Consider the following 21,689-nt stretch of genomic DNA (forward strand, 5'->3'; position numbering starts at 1 on the left):
GCGAAATTCACTTGCAGAGACAGCTCTGGGTGCTGGAGCAGCTGTCAGCAGGGAGCCTTCAGTCAGTAGAAGCATGCACTGTGTGTGCTAAAGTCGGGCAAGCCCAGCTTTGCTTCGTTACAGCTCAGGAGAAAGGGACGGAGAGAGGGAGATGGGCCAAGCCCCTGCTTCACCAAAGGTTAGGTCTGGACTCTAAGAGGGGGAACTTTGAGGAAGAGGCAGAGCGGGGAATGGTGTCTGGCGGCTGGCTGTCATTTCTCCAGGTTGAGGTCAAGCATCTTAGAGGTCACTGCTGAGAGGAGGTCTAAGCCTTTTAATCCCCCACTCCACATTTCCCCTTCTTCTGTACTTCCTCAGCTATTCCCCGAACCCCTTTGATTTAACCGTAGTAACAATTCCTGCTAAATTTTCTTTAGCAATGGTGCAGTTTCTTCCTGGGAGAAAAGCTGATAGATACCATTTGGGGGAGGAGGGGAGATTTTTAGGAGGAGGGGTCATGTGACTGCTGATATATCTGGAAAACAGCAACCCCAGGAAATGTGGGGATAGCGCTCATAATAACCAATCAGTCAATCCGTAAGTATTTATTAAGCACCTGCTAATGTGGTAGACATAGTTCAAGGGGATGGAGATACGGAGATAAAAATGGAACAGTCACTGCCCTGAAGGAGCAGGAAAAATCAGGTCTGTATATTGGTTAGAAGGAGGATTTGGTTTGGAAGTTGGGCTGCAGAGAGAGCTATATGAGGAAAGAGGATTTTAACGTCCTCGAATGCCATAGTTGTGAGCTGTTGTGGCCACACAGATTTCCTATGGGTGTCTGTGTGTGACTCAGTACAATTGTGCCCTTCCCATGGACACTGTAATGTAATCATGGCAGGGGGCACCCAAGATCTGTAGCTCCTGTTCTTACTAAGCAAGTTGAGTTTGGCTTTTGCATTCCTTTTTAATCCCTCACTGGCGGTCTTTGAATGAAGTCCAGAAGACTGCTTGTCAGGGGATTCCTGTCTAGATATATGTTGGGCTGACTGGCGTTTGTGATCCCTCCCAACTCCTGGATTCTTCAGGATTCAGCTCCATAGAAAGTCAATCCCTTTATATCTTGGGCCTCCGGTTTCTTCCCCTCCAAAAGGATGGTGTTAGACCAGCTCCAATGCCCTAGGAAATGTATTTCTTCCCCATGGACAAGGTTTTCTCCAGTGGCTTCCAGAGACAGAATCAGAGAATTTCAGAGTTGGAAGGGAAGCCAGTGATCATCTCATCCAGCCTGAAAAGAGTCCCACCTACAAAAATCCAGACAGGTGATCACCGCCCCCAGCAGCAGTGGGGCCAGCTCTCATCCTTACAGAGCTTCTGTCCCAAACATGCCTCTTTCTACCTTCCCGGCTCTGCCCCCTAAGACCAGACAGGGCAAGGCTGATCTCCCTTCCATGTCACTGCCATTCAAATTCTTGAGGACAGCCACCATGCGTCACCCACCCACCCACGTCTTCTCTTCTCCGGGCCAAATACTTCCAGTTCCTTGAACCAGATCATAAGTGACATGGACCCAAGGTCCTTCACCGTCTTGGCTGGCCTCCCCTGGACCAACGGATCAATCCATGTCATTCCTAAACTGGGTCACCCAGAGCTAAGCATGGTCCTTGAGATGAGGCCTGGATAGCAGGAGTGTCAGCTCCTTATTCCCAGAAACTGGGGGTTGCAATAGCTCTCTTGGTTTCCAAGCCAAAAATTCCCTTCCCAGAATTCTAACTTCATGCTTCCTTCCAACGGGTGCAATTTTCATCGCCTTTTCAACAAGAATTCTGCTTTTGATTATGAACTTGACAATTACCAGCCAACACAAACATTCCAATATACTGTGGAGAACAAAAGAGAGTGTGTGATGATTAGGGAGCGTCTCTTCTAAGGATGCTGTCTTTCCTTTTCGCTTCTCCCACAGCTGCCTCCCACTCTTGTCCCTGCCCCTCTGGCGCGTGAGGGATGCAGGTTAATTCTGGGAAAGAATTCTTGACTGAGCATATGACTGAGTGGAACATGTTACCATGGAATTTTGAAGAAGCGCATTCGTAGAAATCTTGGGGTTTTTTATTTCGTTTTGCTTTTACTGGCGGTTTGTACCTAGTCTTGATTAAAGGCAATAACTGATCTCTTTAGCCTGCGAGCTGATTCATGGGTCAAGGTTAGTCATTATCTTCCAGACTGGATCCAGCGACTTTTTTTTTCTTTATTTCTCATGCCGGTATAGTGAGCTCGCATACGTCGTCTCACTGAAGCCTGCGGAGGTAGGGCAGGAATCATGGGATCATCAATCTAAAACTGGAAGCCACCTCAGGGGCCATGTGATCCAAGTCACTCATTTTCCAAATAGGGTCCACCCAGGCGGTCAATATCACAGGTGGGATTTGAACTGCCGTCCTTTGCCACATCAGTACCACACTGCCTCAATCAGTATTTCTATTATAGAGAAAAGGAAACTGAGGCTCAGGGTGCTTAGTGAGTAGCTCCAGGTCCACATAGTGGCAAAGAGAATAGTCTATTGGTCTACTTAGGGGCAGCTAAGTGGCCCAGCAGTTGGAGCACTGAGCCTGGAGGCAGGAAAATTTGAATTCAAATCCATCTTAGATTCTTACTCTCTATAAGACCTTGGGCAAGTCAATTCACCTCTGTCTGCCTCAGTGTCCTCATCCATAAAATGGGGATGATAACAGTACCTACCTCCCAGGATTATTGTGAGGATTACATGAGATAGTAATTGTAAAGTGCTCACTTAGCACAGTGCTTGGCACACAGTAGGTGCCATATAAATGTTAGCTACTATTATTATAGTGGTTTTTGTTGTTTTGGCTTTGCTAATAGAGTGAGAGTGTTAAAGAGTCTAGAGTGCGGGGCTTGGACTCGGGAAGACGTGGGTTCATATTCCCGCCACCAGCTGTGACCCCAGGGTAGAAGTCAGCGCTTCTCCCCTCCACTTTTGCAGCAGCATGCTAATTGTTCTCCCTGTCTCCAGTCTCTCCCCTCTCCCCACAGCTGCCAAATTGCTCTTCCTGAAGCACGGGGCTGACCCTGTCGTTCCCCTGCTCAAGAAGCCTCAATGGCTCCCTCCTGCCTGGAGGAGAAAACGTAGCCCACTCCATCTGCCTCCAGCCTGTCTTCTTGGACCCATCTACGCGCTCTGCGCTCCAGCCAGACTCAGCGCCTCCACAGACACTGCCTTGTTCCTGGAATGCGCTTGTCTCCTTCCGCCAAGATTCTTGGAATCCCTAGCTCCTTTCAGAGCACAAATTAAGCATCACAAACATGACAACCTCCATTCCTCCCTTACCCCTGAAATACTGCTCTTATGGCAGCTAGGTGGTGCAGTGGATGGAGTGTTGGACTTGGGATCAGGAAGGCTCAAGTTCAAATCCAGCCTCAGACACTGTGTGACCCTGGGTAAATCAATTCAAACCTCAATCTGCCTTGATTTTCCCAACTATAAAATACAAATAATAATAGTATCTAACCCCCAGCGTTGTTGCAAGGACCAAGTGAGATAATATATATAAAGTGCTTAGTATACAGTAGGTACTTAATAAATGCTTGGTCCCTTCTCTAAGCCTCAGTTTCCTCACCTGTAAAATGGGATCGATAGCAATTACAGTTGTAAGAAGGATCAAAAGAGAGAGCATATATGAACGTATATAAAACACTTTGCCAGCTTTATTTACCCCCCACCTCTAAGTTACTTTGTATTACATTGTATCTAGCTTGTGGCAGCGTCTTGATCTTGCGTTTATTTACTGGTATATATGCTTCCTTCCAGAGAATGTAAACTTCTTGAGGGCAGGCACTTTTTCATCTTATCTTATCTCTCTAACTCTTAGCACAGTGTCTGGCACTTGGTAGGTTTTTAGTAAGTGCTTGTTGAATTGGACGCTCCTTTACCGCTCTCAGCCTCAGTTTCCTCTTCTGTTAAAGGGGGACAATCTTTGTATTACCCATCTCACATAGACATCCCTGGTTCTCCCTTGACAACACTGTGAAGTGGGCAATGTAAGAACTATGCCCATTTAACAGAAGAGCAAGCTGAAGCTCATGGTGTCAGTGTGGATCACGTTAAAGTGATTTATCCAGGGTCACTCAGCTAGAAAATATCCTGAGGCAAGATTTGAATCCAGGGCTAGCCACAACACCCCCCTCATGCTGCCATGCTGCCTCCACTTGGTCAGTATGTCCAGGCCAGTCTTGTGAATACCCAGGGATGGCTTGGATGCCTGAGACTGGCGGGCTCCTATGGGTGTCATATCTCCATCCAGCTGTGTGGGAGGGCTGGCCCACTGACTGCCTGGCATTTCTGAAGCTCAGAGTCAGAAGGGTAGAATGCAGCACTTCTGCCACTGACTACCGTGGTGTGACTGCTCTGGGCCTCAGTTTCTTCATCTGTAAAATGAAGGGGTCGGCCTGGATGTTCCAGGTCTCTGAGCCTACGGTCCCTTGCCCTCGACAGACAGTGGCTTTGGCGAAGCTCTCCGGCTACTTTGGAGTTCCGGGGTTTCGTGAATGTCAGCATTCTTTTGATTTCATTCATTTTTGAACATCAGCTTGGAAAGAGTTGGGCAGGGCCAGGAGAGGAAGGCACCTGTGGACGTGGGGGCCGGCCTGGGAAGCCTGGTTTGCTTAACTCGATACAACATAAAGACGTTTTCTTGCCGTGACCTGCGGGGTAGCATGCTGGTGCTCACGCACCTGGGCCCATGGCAGCTCCTCTCAGGCAAGCCCCAGCAGTGACTGAATTCCCAGCTCGCTGCTAGGAACACAACCCCGTCACTCCCAGACAACTGTGTGAAAAGCCCTTGGCGATCCACAGCTAGCGCTCAGGGTGTGATGGAAGCTATAAATGTCGTCTCACTTGAGAAGACAAGAAGGCAGCAGTCTGAGACGGGCCTGAACACGTCTTTCCGTGCTGAGGAAATGGAGAAATGCAGGAGGGAGTATCTCTGCATTTCTACTCCAGTTCGACTCCTTAGCTCTATGACTTTGGGCTGGTCACTTGACTTTGTGATTATGGGCTCCTGCTGTGATCAGTCCTTGAACTTTTCTGGGCCTCAGTTTCCTCATCTTCGACATGAGGAGATTAGACTGGAGGGGGCTCTGAGGCCCCTTCCACCTTTGAGTTGTCATCTTTTCTGATCCTATAACCTCTAAGGTCACTTCTAGCTTTACGTGCATGAGCCCATTGGGACTTGCCCTCCCTCTCCCAAGAAGATGGCAGAGAGAGGAACCCCTAGGCCCATTTTGCTTTTGACATTGAGAGAAATGTCTCTTAGCCCCTCCATGCCCCAGAGGGAATGCTCTCAGGGGAAGGCCAGCCTTCTAACTAGGGCCAGTGGAGGTAAAGCCCTTGCCCTCTTGACCTCAAAGGGTAGCTTTATGGTTCTAGTGAGATGATGAATATCAAAGGATTTTCTCACCATAAAGCTCTGCATTATTAGGATAGAGCCTCTGGGTCCTTGGCATTGATTGTGGTTAGACTAGGGGTGCTGAACCTGTGGCCTGGAGGCCACATGTGGCCCTCTAGGACAGGTCCTCAAGAGTGGTCCTTTGACTGAGTCCAAACTTCACAGAACAAATCCTTTTATTAAGGGAATTTGTTCTGTAAAACTTGGACTCAGTCAAAAGACCGCATTTAAGGACCTGTTCTAGAGGGCCACATGTGGTCTCGAGGCTGCAGGGTCCCCACATCTGGGTTAGACTCTAAGGAATTCTCAATGCAGCAGCTGTGAACTTGCTTTTAAATATTCCAATAACTGCATTTCAGTGTAATTGGTTTCCTTTGCAATTCTGTGTGTTTTATTTTCTGCGTTTACAAACATGATTCTGAGAAGGGGTCCCTAGGCGGCACCAGACGGCCTGCCTGCCAAAAGGGCCAGGAGCCCAGGAAGGCAAAGGATGCCAGCGTCAAAGGAATGCCCGTGGACTGGGGGACGGACGAGCCGTCTTTCTGTGACTGCATGTCAGGGCCTGGAGGCTGCCTGAAGGTTCTGCTCTGAAGCATCTGTTCCCCGAGTATCCCACGTGTGTCGTGGTCCATAAGCTTTCCAGTCAAACCCTGCCAGCTCAGCGTGGCTCGAAGCCCACTGAGAGCCTGCCCTCCAGAGAAGCCCTGAGAAGAGCTGCCCCTGGTCCAGCCAGCGGGGGGGGGGGGGGGGGGGGGCCGGCCTCAGCTGTGGCTGTCTCCACTTGACCCACCCTATCTCCCCTCCCCCTTATCTCTGTTCAAATAGAATCCTTCAGAATACAGGAAACTCTCAAGCCTCCTTAGCATTCCCATGCTAGGGGGAGGAATAAGTCCAGCACCAAGCTTGCAAAGAAGATTCAAAAAGAGGCAGAGAGAGGGACAGTTGTGGGTTAGTGAATGGAGAGAGGCCTTGGAGTTAGGAAGACCTGGGTTCAAATCCTGCCCCTGATACATACTGGCTGTGTGACCTTGGGCAGGTCACTAAACTTCTCAGTGCCCCAGACAACTATCTCAGATGACTTGCAGAGCAGGTCCAGGTGTGGACTGGCCTTGGGTGCCTACGTCACAACCCACCACCTGGCCCAGTTTTCTGTGTACATGGCTAGCTAGACTGTAAGCTCCCTGAGGGCAAGCACCTAGTCAGTCTATTTTGTTTTGTTTTTTTAAATCTCTATCCCGCCACCAGGTGGCTGAGTCACTAGAGAGCTGGCCTTGGCATCAGTAGGACCCGGGTTAGAATTCTGACTCAGACATTCATTATATGGCTCCAGCTAGGACACTTCAGCTGTCTTGCTTCCTTTTCCTCATCTGTAACATGGGGATAATTAATGATAATAATAATAATAACCACAGCACATCTCACAGGGCTGTTATGAGGATCAAATGGGATAATATGTGTAAGTTATTTTGCTAACCATAAAACACTTTCCATCCACCTGACACCTGCTGCTATCACAAACTCAGCAGGTTCAAGATGCTAGATCTTCTTATTCTAATTGGAGTCAGGCTGTCCTGGCCTCTTTGTGCCTGAGGCCACTCTCTGAGGACTCAGAAACTCAGATGAGTTCCCATGGGGCGTTGTGGGTGCTCCAGCTGTCTTGGGTGCTTCCTCACCTTCCAGGCTGCTTAGTATGACCTCGCCTGTCACAGCTCATTGACCCAGCGCAGGGTCGCAAAAAGATGGTGCTGGGCTCAGAGGCTGAGCGGCTGTGTGACATCTCCCCTCTCAGGACCTCAGTTTCCTCAACTGTAAAGTGGGGACCCGAATACCCCTGCACCTGTCTCCCTCAGGGTTGTCGGGAGGCCCAGCTGAGATGGGAATTGGTAGAGCCCCTTGAAAGTGGCTGAGGACCACAGAAATGCCCCTCATTGCTAATATGATGATTCCTTATTCTTCTCTGTTCTCCGAAGGGAGGCTTTGGAGCCCCAGCAGCAAATAGTTGAAAATCTTTTCTTTCAGAAATTGGAATGGAGTGGGGGTCAAAGCAGGGAGTCCCTTCCCCGTTCCTATCCCTGCTCTCCAGGCTTACAGAGTCATAGAAGACGAAACTGAGGTTCAGAGAAATGGAGTGAGGTGGCCAATGTCATACAAGTTATAAGAATTAGAGATAGGATTTGAACTCAAGTCTTCAGGCTCCAGAGCTCTTTCTACCACCCCAGGTTAAACTGGAAAGTATTAACAAGAATGGAGACTCTGTGTGTGTGTGTGTGTGTGTGTGTGTGTGTGTGTGTTTAAAATTCAGACCCATGATTTCACCTACATAGAAACCTCCCTCCACTAATGTACATTAGTGTATAATTTGTAACCTGGATCACTGTGATGGTGACACAGCCGGCATGTGTTCAGAGGCAGGATTTGAACCCAGATATTCCTGCCTCCGAGGTCAGCCCTCTCTCTTTTATCATAGTACTTCTCATCAAGGCTCATTTCACAGATGAGGAAACTGAGCCTCAGAGAGTGGCCCAGGTGATATTTGAACCCAGGTCTCTCCTGCATCTGGGCCTGCCGCTCTTTCCACTCTGCTCTGCTTCTCCCAGTGAGAAACCTCCCTTTTCCATTTCTCTGTTTCAGCTCGCCACTTGGTAACGGTCACTGCCTGCCCAGAAGCAGACTTTGGCCAACTCATGAACGAACTCTGCCTCGCCAAGTTTAAACTGGAAATGGAGGAGATCGTGAAGGAGCTCTGGTGCGACTGGGATCAGACGGTCAGGTGAGTCCCTCGTCTTTCTCAGTTCTTTGGATGAGGTTTGCAGATTGTGTTTCCCTGGGGGGACATGATAAATGGTGGCCCCTGTGCCTCCCACCCTGGACCTGTGCTCGCCGGTGACTGCTGACGTCTGCCCTGGGCAGCCCACTGCAGGAGCTGGGACCTCCCCGTGATACCTGGATTTCAGCAAAGCGTTTCACAAGGTCTCTGATGCCATCTTGGTAGACGAGAGGGAGTGATGTAGGCTTTAGAGTTTTTTATGGGATTTATAGTCACTGATTTGGAAGTGGTTCAATCAACAAGCAGATGTAAAAGAAGAGAGTCACCCCCAGGCCTTTGTTTAGATGAGAGACCCACAAGCATTATGTTATTATTCAGTCGTGACCCAATTTGGGGTTTTCTTGGTAGTGTTACTCGAGTGGTTTGCCATTTCCTTCTTGTTTCAGATGAGGAAACTGAGGCAAACAGGATTAAGTGGCTTGCCCAGGGTCACACAGCTAGTAGATGTCTGAGGCTGGATTTGAACTTAGGTCCTCCTGAATCCAGACCTGACTGCAGCGCCACCTAGCTGCCCCACAAGCATTATATGGAGCACATGGTTTCAGACTTTTTCAACATATCGATTAGTTATGTTGATTTTTCCTATTTCTCTCATTTTTGTCTTTAAAAAATACATCAATTAAACATTTTAAAATGGAAAAAGGTGGTTCAATCAGTCAATAAAGTAGTCTTCATTAAGCACCTACTATGTGCCAGGCGCTAATGATACAAATACAGAGAAGGAAACAATCCTTGTTCACAAAGAGCTTGCCTTCTAGTGTTGATTTATAACTGGATTGGGAGTGGGCACTTCAGGCTGAAGTCGAGTAACCCCAGGGATTGGCTCTTGGCTTGCCCTCTTTAGCAATTTTCCCCCAGATTTGAATGAGGGCTTGATTCTCACACTTGCAGATAAGAGGAAGCTTCAAAGAATAATGAACAAGTTGGATAGAGAGTCTGAAGCCGGGGGCAAGAATGTTGAGGCAAATCTAAGAAGATGAAATGGAAAACAGATAAATGCAAAGTCCCATACTTGGGTTCAAGTAATTACTTCACAAGAACGGGCTGAGGGTGTGTGGTGGATAAGAGTCTGTGGAGAAAAGATCCAGGGCTTTCAGCAGACTGAAAGCTCTTTAATACGAGTCAATATGGAGAGGTAGCTGCCCCAGAAATCCCTAAGGAGATCTCAGGCTGCATCAGGAGAGGCCAAGCATCCAGGCGGAGGGAGGCAAGAATACTGACAGACAGTGCTGCGGTCACCTCCTGTCTGGAGTCCTGGATCCGTAGCCACATTTTAGGAAGGGCATAGGCAAGCCAGTGGGCATCTGGAGGGTGAGGAGGATGGCAAGGGGACCGGAGACGAGACCTGGCCGAAGGAAATGGGGATGTTTAGCTTGGAAAAAAGAAGACATCTTAGGTGTGGTTTAGCAGAAAGGAGATCTACATGACAGCTTCTTCTGTATGTCCATGGTCAAGAAAGAGTGGACTGGATGTTCTGCCAGGAGCAGTGGGTGGAGGCAGATGTATTCTTGTTGTAAAGGGGAGTTTCCCATCAGTTAGACTTGTTTAGAAGTAGGATGAAAGATAGCGGATTCTCCTTCCTTGGACGTGTTCGAGTGCAGTCTGGGTGGCCACGGTCAGTGGCATCTCCTCTTTAGAGGAGATTGAGCTAGACAGCCTCTGGCCCCTTCTAACTCTGGGATTCTCATCAGCAGGAGCCAAAGAAGGAGAAGTCCCCCCCAGGCCTCTCGGGAGCTGGTTGGCACAAGACTTCTTTTATCCCCATTTTTTTTTTTTTTTGGCAAGGCAATTGAGGTTAAGTGACTTGCCCAGGGTCACACAGCTAGTAAGTGTCAAGTCTCTGGTCTGAGACCGGATTTGAACTCAGGTCCTCCTGACTCCAGGGACAGTGCTCTATCCACTGCGCTACCTAGCTGTCCCTCTTTTTATCCCCATTTTTACAGATGAGGAAATGGTCTCAGAGAAAGTAGCAGAGGCGCCCAAGGTCACACAGGTACTGAGCGTCAGAGCTGGGCTTCAAACCCAGCCCTCTTAATTCTGAGAACAATGTTCTTTCTACCAGTCCCATGTTGCCAAGCCTCAGTGCTTTCCTTTGTCCATGTCCAGAGGTGTTTGCTGGGACAAAGACAGGGTAGCCTAATGGATAGAGTGATGAACCTGGGTTCAAATCCTGCTTTTGACACTATGTGACCCTGGGCAACTTATTTATTTTTACAAATATTATGTCATTATCTCAAACCCTGCAGATAATGTCAAACTTGGTTGCTATATGGGCTGATTGTGCATTCGTCCTTAGAAGGTTTGGCTCTTTAGCAGGGGGAAGAAGGAAGGAATATATTGGGAAATGCAGGTGATGTTAAAACAGAAGACATCAGTAAGGATGAAAACAAACCAAAAACCCAGTAGTTACAACAAAAAAGCCTTGTCCTACTTGGCCCCAGAGAACAGAAGCAGGAGTGGTAAAGGGCAGCAGTCATAAAGAGGCCAGACGGGGCTTCACGTAGGGAGGATGTCCCGGCAATGAGAGCTGTCTAGCAGTAGGGGAGAAAAAAAGGGCTGGGGGTGGGGGGTGGAAGAGACAGACAGAGACAGACAGAGAGACAAAGAGAGAGTCACAGAGAGAGAGACAGACAGACGGACAGAGAGGGAGAGACAGAGAGAAAGAGACAGAGACAGAGAGGGAGAGAGAGACAGACAGAGAGACAGGGAAGAGACAGAGAAAGAGATAAAGAGATACACACACACACACACACACACACACACACACACACAGAATGTATTGAGTGCTTTCCATGTCTGAGGCACTGTGCTAAATGCTTGAAGCAGGCAAGACAGGCCCTGCCCTCTGGGAGCTGACATTCTAATGGAAGGGGGGAGGGTACCCACCGGGGAGCATAGCGTGACTATAGGCGGCTGTGGCCGCCTACCAGAGCCACGGGGGAGCAGCCGCTCAGGACACTGTGGGACTGTGGTCCACTGGTTCTACAGGTTCACAAACTCAGTTTCTCCAGTTCACCCCAGGGTGATCTGGCCCAGATTCGGGCTAGCCAGGCATAGAAGAACAGGATACACATTTGTTAGTTTACAGCAAAAGACAGACTTGACCTGAGGACTGTGCTCAGAGCATCCCCTTAGGTTGGGTCACTCACCTCTTGAGAGGTCTGGGCATTGTTTGGTAGGCAGAGACACCAAGCCAGAGGAGAACAATGTTCTAGGGTAAGGTGAGGCACTGGTTAGAGCACTGGGCTTGGGGTCAGGAAGACCTGAGTTCAAATCCCACCTTAAACACTATCTGTGTGATTCTAGGCAACCACATTAATCATGTCACCTCTGTGCCTCAGTTTCTTCAACAGTAAAATGGGGATAATAATAGCACCTACCTTCTAGAGTCATGAGCATCAAACAAGATAATTATAAATGCTTAGCCAGTGCCTGGCATGCAGTGAGCACCATGGGAATGTTAGCTGTGGTGATGATAGTTCCCATCCAGCTGTGGTGGCCTGAGGAATTTCCCTTCTCCAGATGTAGAGATTTCTGTCAAGATGAGGACCAGTCATTAGAACTTAAGCACCCTCCCCACACCCCCAGCTAGGAAAGCTGAGTTGACCTTTCCTTTTTCAACATTTCCTATCAGTCATTAGTGTGGCAGAAACTAGGTATAGACCAACATCTCACATTGTACCAAGATAAGGTCAAAATAGGTCCATGCTTTAGATATAAAAGCTGATACCATAAGCAAATTAGGGGAGCATGGAATAGTTTACCTGTCAGATCTGTGGATAAGAGAAGAATTTAGGACCAAGCAAGAAAGAGCTTTATGAAATGTAAAATGGATAATTTTGATTATATAAAATTAAAAAGTGTTTACATAAACAAAAACCAGTGCAGCTAAGATTAGAAGGAAAGCAGAAAACCAAGGAAGAAATCTTACAGTGAGTGTCTGATAAAGGGTTTATCTCTCAAATATATAGAGAACTGAGTCAAATTTGTAAGAATATGCTTCATTCTCCAATTGATAAATGGTCAAAGGATATGAACAGACAGTTTACAGACAGAGAAATCAGAGTTATCTGTGGTCATATGAAAAAATGCTCTAAATCACTACTGATTAGAGAAATGCAAATTAAAACAGCTCTGAGGTTCCACCTCACACTGATCATATTGGCTAATATGACAGAAAAGGAAAAAGATAAATGTTGGTGGAGATTTGGGAAAATTGGAACACTAATGTATTGTTGGTGGAGTTGTGAACTGATCCAACCATTTTTTTGTGTGTGTGAGGTAATTCAGGTTAAGTGATTTGCCCAGAGTCACACAGCTTGTGAGTGTTATATGTCTGAGGTCAAATTGGAACTCAGGTCCTCCTGACTCCAGGGCCAGTGCTCTATCTACTGCTCTACCTACCTTCCCCCGCCTTTTTTTTGATCCAACCATTCTGGAGAGCAATTTGGAACTATGGCCAAAGGGCTATAAAACTGTGTATTATACCCTTTGATCCAGCAATAGCACTATTAGGTTTGTATCTCAAAGAGATTAAAAAGGGGGGGGGGGCTATTTGTATAAGGGTATTTATAGCAGCTCTTTTGTGGTGGCGAAGAATTGGAATTTCAGGGGATGTCCATCGATTGGGTTATGGCTGAACAATTTGTGGTTTATGATTGTAATGGAATACTATTGTTCCATAAGAAATGATGACTGGGAGGATTTCAGAAAAACCTGGAAAGACTTATATGAATTGATGCAGAGTGAAGCGAGCAGAACCAGGAGATCATTGTACATAGTAACAAGAACGTTGTAGGATGAACAACTGTGAATGACTTAGCTATTCTCAGCAATACAGTGATCCAAGAAAATCCCAAAGGACTCACAATGAAAAATGCTATTCACCTATACAGAAAGAACTGATGAAGTCTGAATGCAGATCAGAAAATACTTTTTTTCACTTTCTCTCTTTATTTTTTCTTTTTCTTTTTTTTTTTTGGTTCATGCTTTCTTCCACAAAATGACTAATATGGAAATATGTTTTTATGACTACACGTGTAAAACCCGTATCAGATTGCTTACCATCTCAGAGAGGGGGAAGGGGGAAAAGGGAGAGAATTTGGAACTCAATTTTTTTGTAATGAATGTTAAAGATTGCTTTTACATGCAATTGAGGGAAAAATGTAATTTTTTTTAAAGAAAAAAGACTATTATTATAGTCTCGGTAAGAGGTAATAGGAGTTGGAAGAAAGGTGATGGCTGTGTGAGCATAGAGAAGAGTGAGAAATGTCAAAGTAGAATCAATAAGATTTGGCAACTGATTGGATGTGTGGGGTGAGGGAATGAGAAGAGATGAAGGTAACGCCAAAGAAGGAGGGTGGTTCCCTGGACAGTAATAGGGAAGTCTGGTGGATGAGTGGGTTGGGTGGGGGGAGGGGAAGATAATGTAATAGTATTTGAGATGTCCGTCACCATCAAATTGTGCCTGCTTATGGTGTGACCCCTCTGATGCAACTGAAAAGAAAAGGGAGTCTCTTACTCACCTGTCTCGGCTTCCATCTCGGAGCACCCCCTCCAGGAGAAGTGATCTAAGAGAAATCGAGTGCTCCCAATGGCCAGCGGTGCCTGGGCAGGAGCTGCTACTGTGGGAGCCCAGGTGGTTTGGTTCATTACTGCCCCAAGTGGACCATGCCAAGCTCAAACACAGGGAGATTAGGAGTCTGCACAGCAGAGGGAGGGGTCAGAGTGGGGGGAATGTGGTAGAGACTAAGGGGGGTACAGTCATGTTAGAGGCAAGCCCGCCACTGGCTATCACCTCGAGGCCAACAATCTTCCTATCCTCTGGCCAAGGAGACAGGTCATGGCGCCCAATTTGGAGACCCTTGCCCGAGGCGCTAGGGAGCCATTGGAGGTCCTAGAGGAGGACTCTAATTAGCGTACGGTGCTGTCATTGTTAGAACAGTCTGTTTCATATACCAGTTACACACACTCATCATCTTCCATTTTGAGTTTTGGTTCCTGAAACATGGGCACTTACGTCATCTTTCTCAATCTGTCAGCTAAGATCAATCTGTTGTAAAGAATCCCCGCCTCTCTAAGTCTCCAAGTACTCAGACTGATTTTCACTCATGGTGTGGGGTATTTAATCTATATCTTAAAGAGCCAAGTCATGTTTTCCTAATAAATCCATAAAAATACTAACTCAGGTTTCTAAAGCGATGACCCCAGGGGTCAGAAGGAGAAGTATTATTGCCCTCATTCTACCTTAGCCCTTGGTAAGAACCCTAGCGCTGGACTCATCTCCATCTTGGTTTCTCATTCAGTAACTCTTCAGGTCGTGCCCTCAGCTGGGATTTTTCTTGGGAACATCAGTATTTGGCTTGTGTTTGTTTGGATTTTCCCAGAGGACATCAGTATTTGGCTCCTATCTGGGTCCCACAAAGTCACAGTTGCAAGGGAGTCAAGCCATTCTTTCTTCTGGTTGATCCCACCTTCCCTTGGGACCCACAAAACCCACATGACTCTCAGTACCATCAAAGGGACAGGAGTGGGCTGTGGATCACTGTCATCAACCCCACCATGCCTGTCTTTCTCATTCTTTGTGTTTCCATCTGGTAATGGCTCCTTCTTTCTTTCTCCTCCTCTCTGAGGACCAACTCTCATGAGCTTCTCTCCCCTGAGGACTTTGCTTCTCACTGAATTGTCTGGCATTGATTTCCTAACGTTCATGGAGACCTTGAGGCTGCCTACTTTCTTAGAGAGGGAGGGAAGAGAATCTGTTGAATTGAAGAGGATTCATAGGCCTCTCTCCGGCACAAATTCTGTGTTTGTGTGTAGCCCCACCCTCTCTCTGACTGCCCAAGCGTGTGAACTGGAACCAGGTCCATCACATGGGCCTAATGACTGGGCCAAAGAGCCAGGACAAGGGGCATAAGGATCCTCCTCATCAGAGACAAGGAAGCAGACTTACACAGGTTAAGTGATTTTCCCAAGGTCATATAATTAATAGGCCTTCCTTTTCCCCGCTACCCAAATCTGGATGATTTATGTGGCCCTTGACAACGGGCAGGAACTTGTTGACAAAATTCTGGACTAGTGACTTCCCTGCCACACGGGCTTTTCACAAGTAAATAAACAAAAGATTGAGAAGGAAAACCAGGAAGAGGAAAGACAGGTTTTGCAGCATATTTGCTGTTGGATCAGCTAGTCAATAGCTGATTGGACAACATTTATTGTTCAGTCATTTTTCAATTGCATCCCACTTTTTGTGACCCCATTTGGGGTTTTCTTGGCAAAGATATTGGAGCGGTTTGCCATTTCCTCCTCCAGCTCATTTGACAGATGAGGAAACTGAGGCAATCAGGGTTAAGTGACTTGCCCCACTTGTCACATAGCTAGATTGGACGACATATATTATGATAAGTAAAGAGTTGTCCCGGTTTGTCTGCATCGCTCCAGAGCAAGCCAACCAGCTAAGCTTTGCATGTCTGTTTAAAGGGAGCTTCTGGCCAATATAATAACATAACTCTACCTTTTAAGAATGATTATGAGTGAAAGCGTTTATCACTGCTTCATCAGTTTGACAAGAGAAGAGGATTTGCCAAGCTGGACAATGGTAAGGACCAGAAAGAGAGCAGTTGGCAGAGAAGACACTTTGTGGAGTGCAAATGTTCCCAAATGGACCAATCACATCGAGGTCTGCAGTCCACAGTTATGAGTTACCCTGAGCACACAGATTTTCCTCACTTATGTACCTCTCTGTCATAGTTCTGTAAGGGTGTGCTCACTCTTTCCCAAAGATCCTGAGTGCACTGGGAGGAGAATGTGCCTCTGATTTATGTGAGGACTGTATTATTTCTTCATTTTCTTCATATTGAGTACTTTTGACATTAGGATTGTTATTGCTTTTACCTTATTGTTAAGTAAATGGTAATAGTCAAGATCTAATGATGTCATCGTTATGAGTGGTTGGTTTTGTGTAAATAGGAATCACACCAGCGGGAGCTTCAAAGTGGTGAGTAGAGGGTCACATGGTAATGGTCTTTCTCTGTGATTTCAAACCCACTAGTGTAAGGGTAAGTTGGGGTAAGCAAGCCAGGCCAGAGAATGAGTATGGGAGCCCGTGCCAGGGGTGTGCCAAGCAGATGCTACATGTGTGTGCCTTTTTCATTCAAACCTAAACTCCTTGATGGTAGACGTTCTTTTCACTTCTTCTTTACATCCCTAGCATTTAGCACAAATCCTGGCACATAGAACATACTTAATAAATGCTCACTGATTGATAGGTTTAACATAGAAGTAAAATTTCAAGACAAGAGGAGGATATTTACACACCTGTTTATCCCAAATAAGGATCTTCTAGAGATAGTTAATCCAGAAATGAACTTGAATTGATTCTCTCTCTCTCTCTCTCTCTCTCTCACTCTCGCTATTGGCAGGAAGGGGTCAGAAAAACTTAGTTGATGAATTTAAGACCCTCAGTGTGATAGGGCAGCTGAGTGGCACAATGGATACAGGGTCTGGAGTCAGGAGGACCTGAGTTCAAATCCAGCCTTTTATACTTACTAGCTGGGTGACCCTGGGCAAGTCATTTAACCCCATCTACCTGTTTCTTCATCCGTAAGATGAGCTGGAGAAGGCAGTGATAAACTATTCCAGTATATTTGGCAAGAAACCCCAAATAGGGTCACAAAGGGTGGGACACAAAGAGCAACAGCAAAATCAGTGTGGTGTTGAAGCTAAGCCCCTGTGTTTGAGCCTGAGTCTTGGCTCTGCCGTGGACGTAGCTGGGTGACCCCAGGCACATCACTTGTCTCTCTGGTCTTTTAGTTTCCTGGCATGCGTGCCAAGTAAAGGCATGGAAGGCAGTGACCTTAGCAACCCTTGTGGCTCAGAATCATTCGTCGTCACCCGGCGCAGCATTTGCTGATTGCCAGAATTAGAGACAGGGAATGGCACCGGATTCAGAATCAAGAGTATCTGGGTTCAAATCCTGACTCTATCACAGACCCACCTTGGGCAAGTTACTTTCTTCCCTTAGTTATTTTCTATTTATCCTGTATATAGCTCGTTCCTATATATTTGGTTTTTTGTTGTCTCCCCATTAGATTGTGAGCTCCTTGAGGGCAGAGACTGTCTTTTTTTTTTTTTTAACATCCCTAGTGCTGAGCACAGTGCCTGGCGCACAGTAGGTGCTTAAGAAATGTTGATTGATTGACTACTTGATTGAGCCAGAGGTTCCTCATTTGTCAAGTGATGAGGCTGGATTTGACAGCCTGACTCCTCGCTGTCTTCCAGCTGTGAGCCCCCAAGCCTGTGATTGCTGTTTCCCTTTTTCGGAAGCAAAGACCCAGAAATAGCCACTGGGAAACTCTTGTTGAGGCTGAGCTTGACCAGAGAGAATAGAGCTCTAAAACACTTTGAAATTACCTCGACCGGGGATGTGGGCTCTGTTCTTTCAAGGCCATCCGCCTGCCGCAGTGCCTTTGACCTGGAGGGTCTCTTTCCTGCTCTTTGGCCCAGACTCTACCTCTGAAGGTGAGGGGTGGATGTGGTGAGCTTGCAGGGCTTCCTAAGAGTTTGTTGAATTTGCGATGGGGGGTAGGAGCACTTGCAATCAGCTCGGCATTTATATACAAATTGTGCTGCTAACCTGACTTGGAAATGCTGGGAAAGGACTCCTGGGCAAAAGACAGGAGTGAGCAAACCCAGAACTGAAAATGTCAGAGGGAACTAGCTATTCATGCATTACGGTCTTGGTTCATGGAAACGTGACATCCATCAGAGATGAGAGGCCAGCTGTGTGTGACTAATTATCCCAGATACCAGTCCGGCTCCAGATTCTGCTCCTTAATTTGATCTGTGTGATAAAGAACTTAACAGGACTGGCTGGATTCCTTTTCCGGTTGGGGGTGGGGTAGGAGGGTGGAAGGTGGAGAGCTGGAAGTATGAGGGGGTGGGGGTGGGGGTGGGGTGGGGGAAGGGTTATTTTGGGAAGTTGGACTCAGCATTGGATAAAGGGTTTTTTAAAATTATTTACCCTTTATATTTTATTATAATTTACGTATTTTACTTTTATTTATCCTGGCATGAGGATCTCAATTAATCTTAGCACTCAGGTGAGAAGCTTCTCTAGACCCTAAAAAGGCCCACTTGGACTTTGCTGATGCTGAATTTGGGGTCTTTTGGAGAGGGAGGAGGCTAAATTCCCTCTTTCATATAATGCTTGGTCAACTTTAACATACCTTAGAAATATGAGGGTATGGGCAGAGCCAAGATGGTGGAGTAAAAGCAGTGACTTGCTTGGGCTCTCCCCCAAACCCCTCAAAATACCTGTAAAAATGGCTCTAACAAATTCTAAAGCAGCAGAACCCACAAAAAGACAGAGTGAAACAAATTTCCAACCAAAGATAGCCTGGATGGTTGACTGGAAAGGTATATCGCTCCAGGCTGGGAGAGGAACGCAGTTTGGCATAGGCGCGCAGGTCGCAGCGAACCTGGAGCAGGCCTCAGAGGACTGAATTGCGGGCAGCTGTGGCGGTTTCCAGACTTCTCAACCCATGAAGGCCAAAGACAATTTAGAAGGTCAGTGGGAAAAGTCTGTTTCTGTGGTGGTGAGAGAGAAGCACAGTGGGGTTCCAGCTCCAGTCCCTGAGCTTGGCCTCAGGGCGACTGCCTCCAGAGCTTCTGGCCCACACACTGAGGGGGAATCGAGTGGCTGATTAGAGGGAGATTGCAGGGATCTCTCTGCTGGTGCAGGATTTTCTTGCTTTGCCCATGCTTGGATCTGGGTCACAGTTCTAGGTAGTGGTCCTAGAGTGAGCAGGAACGCTGGTGTGGTGGAGCTTGTAGTGGCTGTGGAGAAGAAACCCTCCTCATAGTTCCAAGACAGAAAAGAGTGCTCATAGACCAGAGCACAGGCCAGGAAAGGAGTAAACACCTCATCCTTGATCATAGCACCTTGGAAGAACTGAAAATTTACAGGTCCCTAGAAGTATCTCTGAAAACAGCTGTACAAACCCCTGAAGCTTGGGACAATACATTTTCCACACTGAAAACAGACCCCTACCTTAACAAAGAGTTTATAACTCAAGTAATTGGCCAGGATCATGAGCAAGCAGCGCAAAAAGAGTCAGACTATATTATCTTACTTTGGTGACAAAGAAGATAAAAACACACAACCAGAAGAAGACAATGAAGCCAAAGGTCCTACATGCAAACTCTCCAAGAAAAATATGAGTTGGTCCCAAGCCATGTAAGAGCTCAAAAAGGATTTTGAGAAGCAAGTAAGAGAAGTAGAGGAAAAACTGAGAGTGATGCTAAAGGAGACCCAAAAAAATACTGAAGAAAATAACACCTTAAAACATAGCCTAACCCAAATGGCAAAAGAGGTCCAAAAAGCCAATGAGGAGAAGAATGCCCTAAAAAGCAAAATTGGCCAAATGGAAAAGGAAGTCCAAAAGCTTACTGAAGAAAATACTTTCCTAAAAATTAGAATGGAGCAATTGGAAGCTAGTGACAATTTGAGAAATCAAGGCACTGTAACACTAATCCAAAGGAATGAAAAAATAGAAGAGAATGTGAAATATGTTGTTGGAAAAACAACTGACCTGTAAAATAGATCCAGGAGAGAGAACTTAAAAATTATTGGACTATCTGAAAGCCATGATCAAAGCAAAAGCCTGGACATCATCTTTCAAGAAATTATCAAGGAAAACTGCCCTGATATTATAGAATCAGAGGGCAAAATAGAAATTGAAAGAATCCACTGATCACCTCCTGAAAGAGATCCCCAAAGGAAAACTCCTAGGAATATTGTACCAAATTCCAGAATTCCCAGGTCAAGGAGAAAGTATTTCAGGCAGCCAGAAAGGAAAAAATTCAAGTATTATGGAAACACAGTCAGGATAACACAAGATTTAGCAGCTTCTACATTAAGGGACCAGAGGGCATGGAGTATGATATTCTGGAGGGCAAAGGAGATAGGACTGCAACCAAGAATCACCTACCCAGCAAAACTGAGTATAATCCTTCAGGGTAAAAAATGGTCATTCAATGAAATAGGAGACTTTCAGGCATTCCTGAGGAAAAGACCAAAGCTGAATAGAAAATGTGACTTTCAAATACAAGACTCAAGTGAAACAGGAAAGAGAAATCACAGGAGACTTATTAAGGTTGAACTGTTTACATTCCTGCAGGGAAAGATGATATTTGTAACTCATGATTCCTTTGTCAGTATTAGGGTAGTCGGAGGGAAAAAATTATGTGTATGTATAGATAGATAGATAGAGGGCACAGGGTGAGTTGAAGATGAGGGGATGATATCCGGAAAATATAATTAAGGGGTGAGAGAGGATTACACTGGGAGAAGAAGAAAGGGAGAAGTAGAATGGGGTAAATTATCTCACATGAAACAGACAAGAAAAGGCTTTTACAGTGGAGGGGAAATGGGGGAAGGTGAGAGGGAATGAGTGAATCTTATTCTCATAGGATTTGGCTTCAGGAGGGAATAACAAACACAATGGGTATGGAAATCTATCTTACCCTACAGGAGAATAAGGAGGAAAGGGGGCAAGAGAGCAGGGGGTTGATAGAAGGGAGGGCAGATTCGGGGAGGGGATAATCAGAAGCAAACACTTCTGAGGAGGGACAGGGTCAAAAGAGAGAATAGAATAAATGGGGGGCAGGATAGGATGAAGGGAAATATACTTAGTTTTTCACAACAGGACTACTATGGAAGTGTTTTGCATGACTACACATCTACAACCTGTATCAAGATGCTTGCCTTTTCAATGAGGGTGGGTGGGGAGGGAGGAAGGGAGAAAATTTGTAACCCAAAGTTTTAAAAACACATATTAAAAAGAAAAAAAAAGAAATATGAGGGTATGGTGGTGGTAATAGTAACTTTGCTTAAAAAAAAATGAAAGAGTCCTGAGAGCAATGGAAAGGTATAGACATTTCCAAGCAGGTGATTTTAGTCTGTGTTACTGCATAGTTTGTTTGTTTGAAAATCACATTTTAGTCCCCCAAAACCACTTTGGCAGCACCATCCCATATGGAGCTAGGCTGCTTCCAACTGTCTTTTCAAAAATTCAGCAAATATTTGCTAATTATTTCCTGTGTCCTAGGCTGGGCTAGGGACTGCAACAACCACAAAAGCAGAAATGGAGTGCTGGCTCTGCCCTCCAGGAGTTTGCCCTCCTGTTTGCCATCAAAGGAGGCTCTGGCCTTGGGAGCCCCTTGTGCTTTGTATTTATGCTTTGACTGCACTTTCCTTCTGGTCCTCCACTCACACCTTCCTTCCTCTGGACACTTTGGTCACACCTTCCTTCCTCTGGGCACTTTGGCCACACCTTCCTTTCTTGGGACACTTTGGTCACACCTTCCTTCTTTGGACACTTTGGTCACACCTTCCTTCCTTGGGACACTTTGGTTGCACC

The 21,689-nt window shown here is 46.3% G+C and overlaps 1 protein-coding gene across 1 annotated transcript in view; it reads left to right on the forward strand.

The window, feature by feature from the left end:
• The window catches only part of RAMP1 (receptor activity modifying protein 1), a 94,287-nt gene that overhangs the window by 20,109 nt on the left and 52,489 nt on the right, over positions 1 to 21,689 (forward strand). Inside the window, exon 2 of the mRNA XM_027875365.1 lies at positions 8,073 to 8,211. Within this exon, the coding sequence (XP_027731166.1) occupies positions 8,073 to 8,211 (139 nt within the window). The remainder of the gene's footprint in view (positions 1 to 8,072; positions 8,212 to 21,689) is intronic.

This window comes from Vombatus ursinus, unplaced genomic scaffold (genome assembly GCF_900497805.2).
Source record: "Vombatus ursinus unplaced genomic scaffold, bare-nosed wombat genome assembly UNPS02014808.1, whole genome shotgun sequence".
Taxonomy (NCBI): Eukaryota; Metazoa; Chordata; class Mammalia; order Diprotodontia; family Vombatidae; genus Vombatus; species Vombatus ursinus.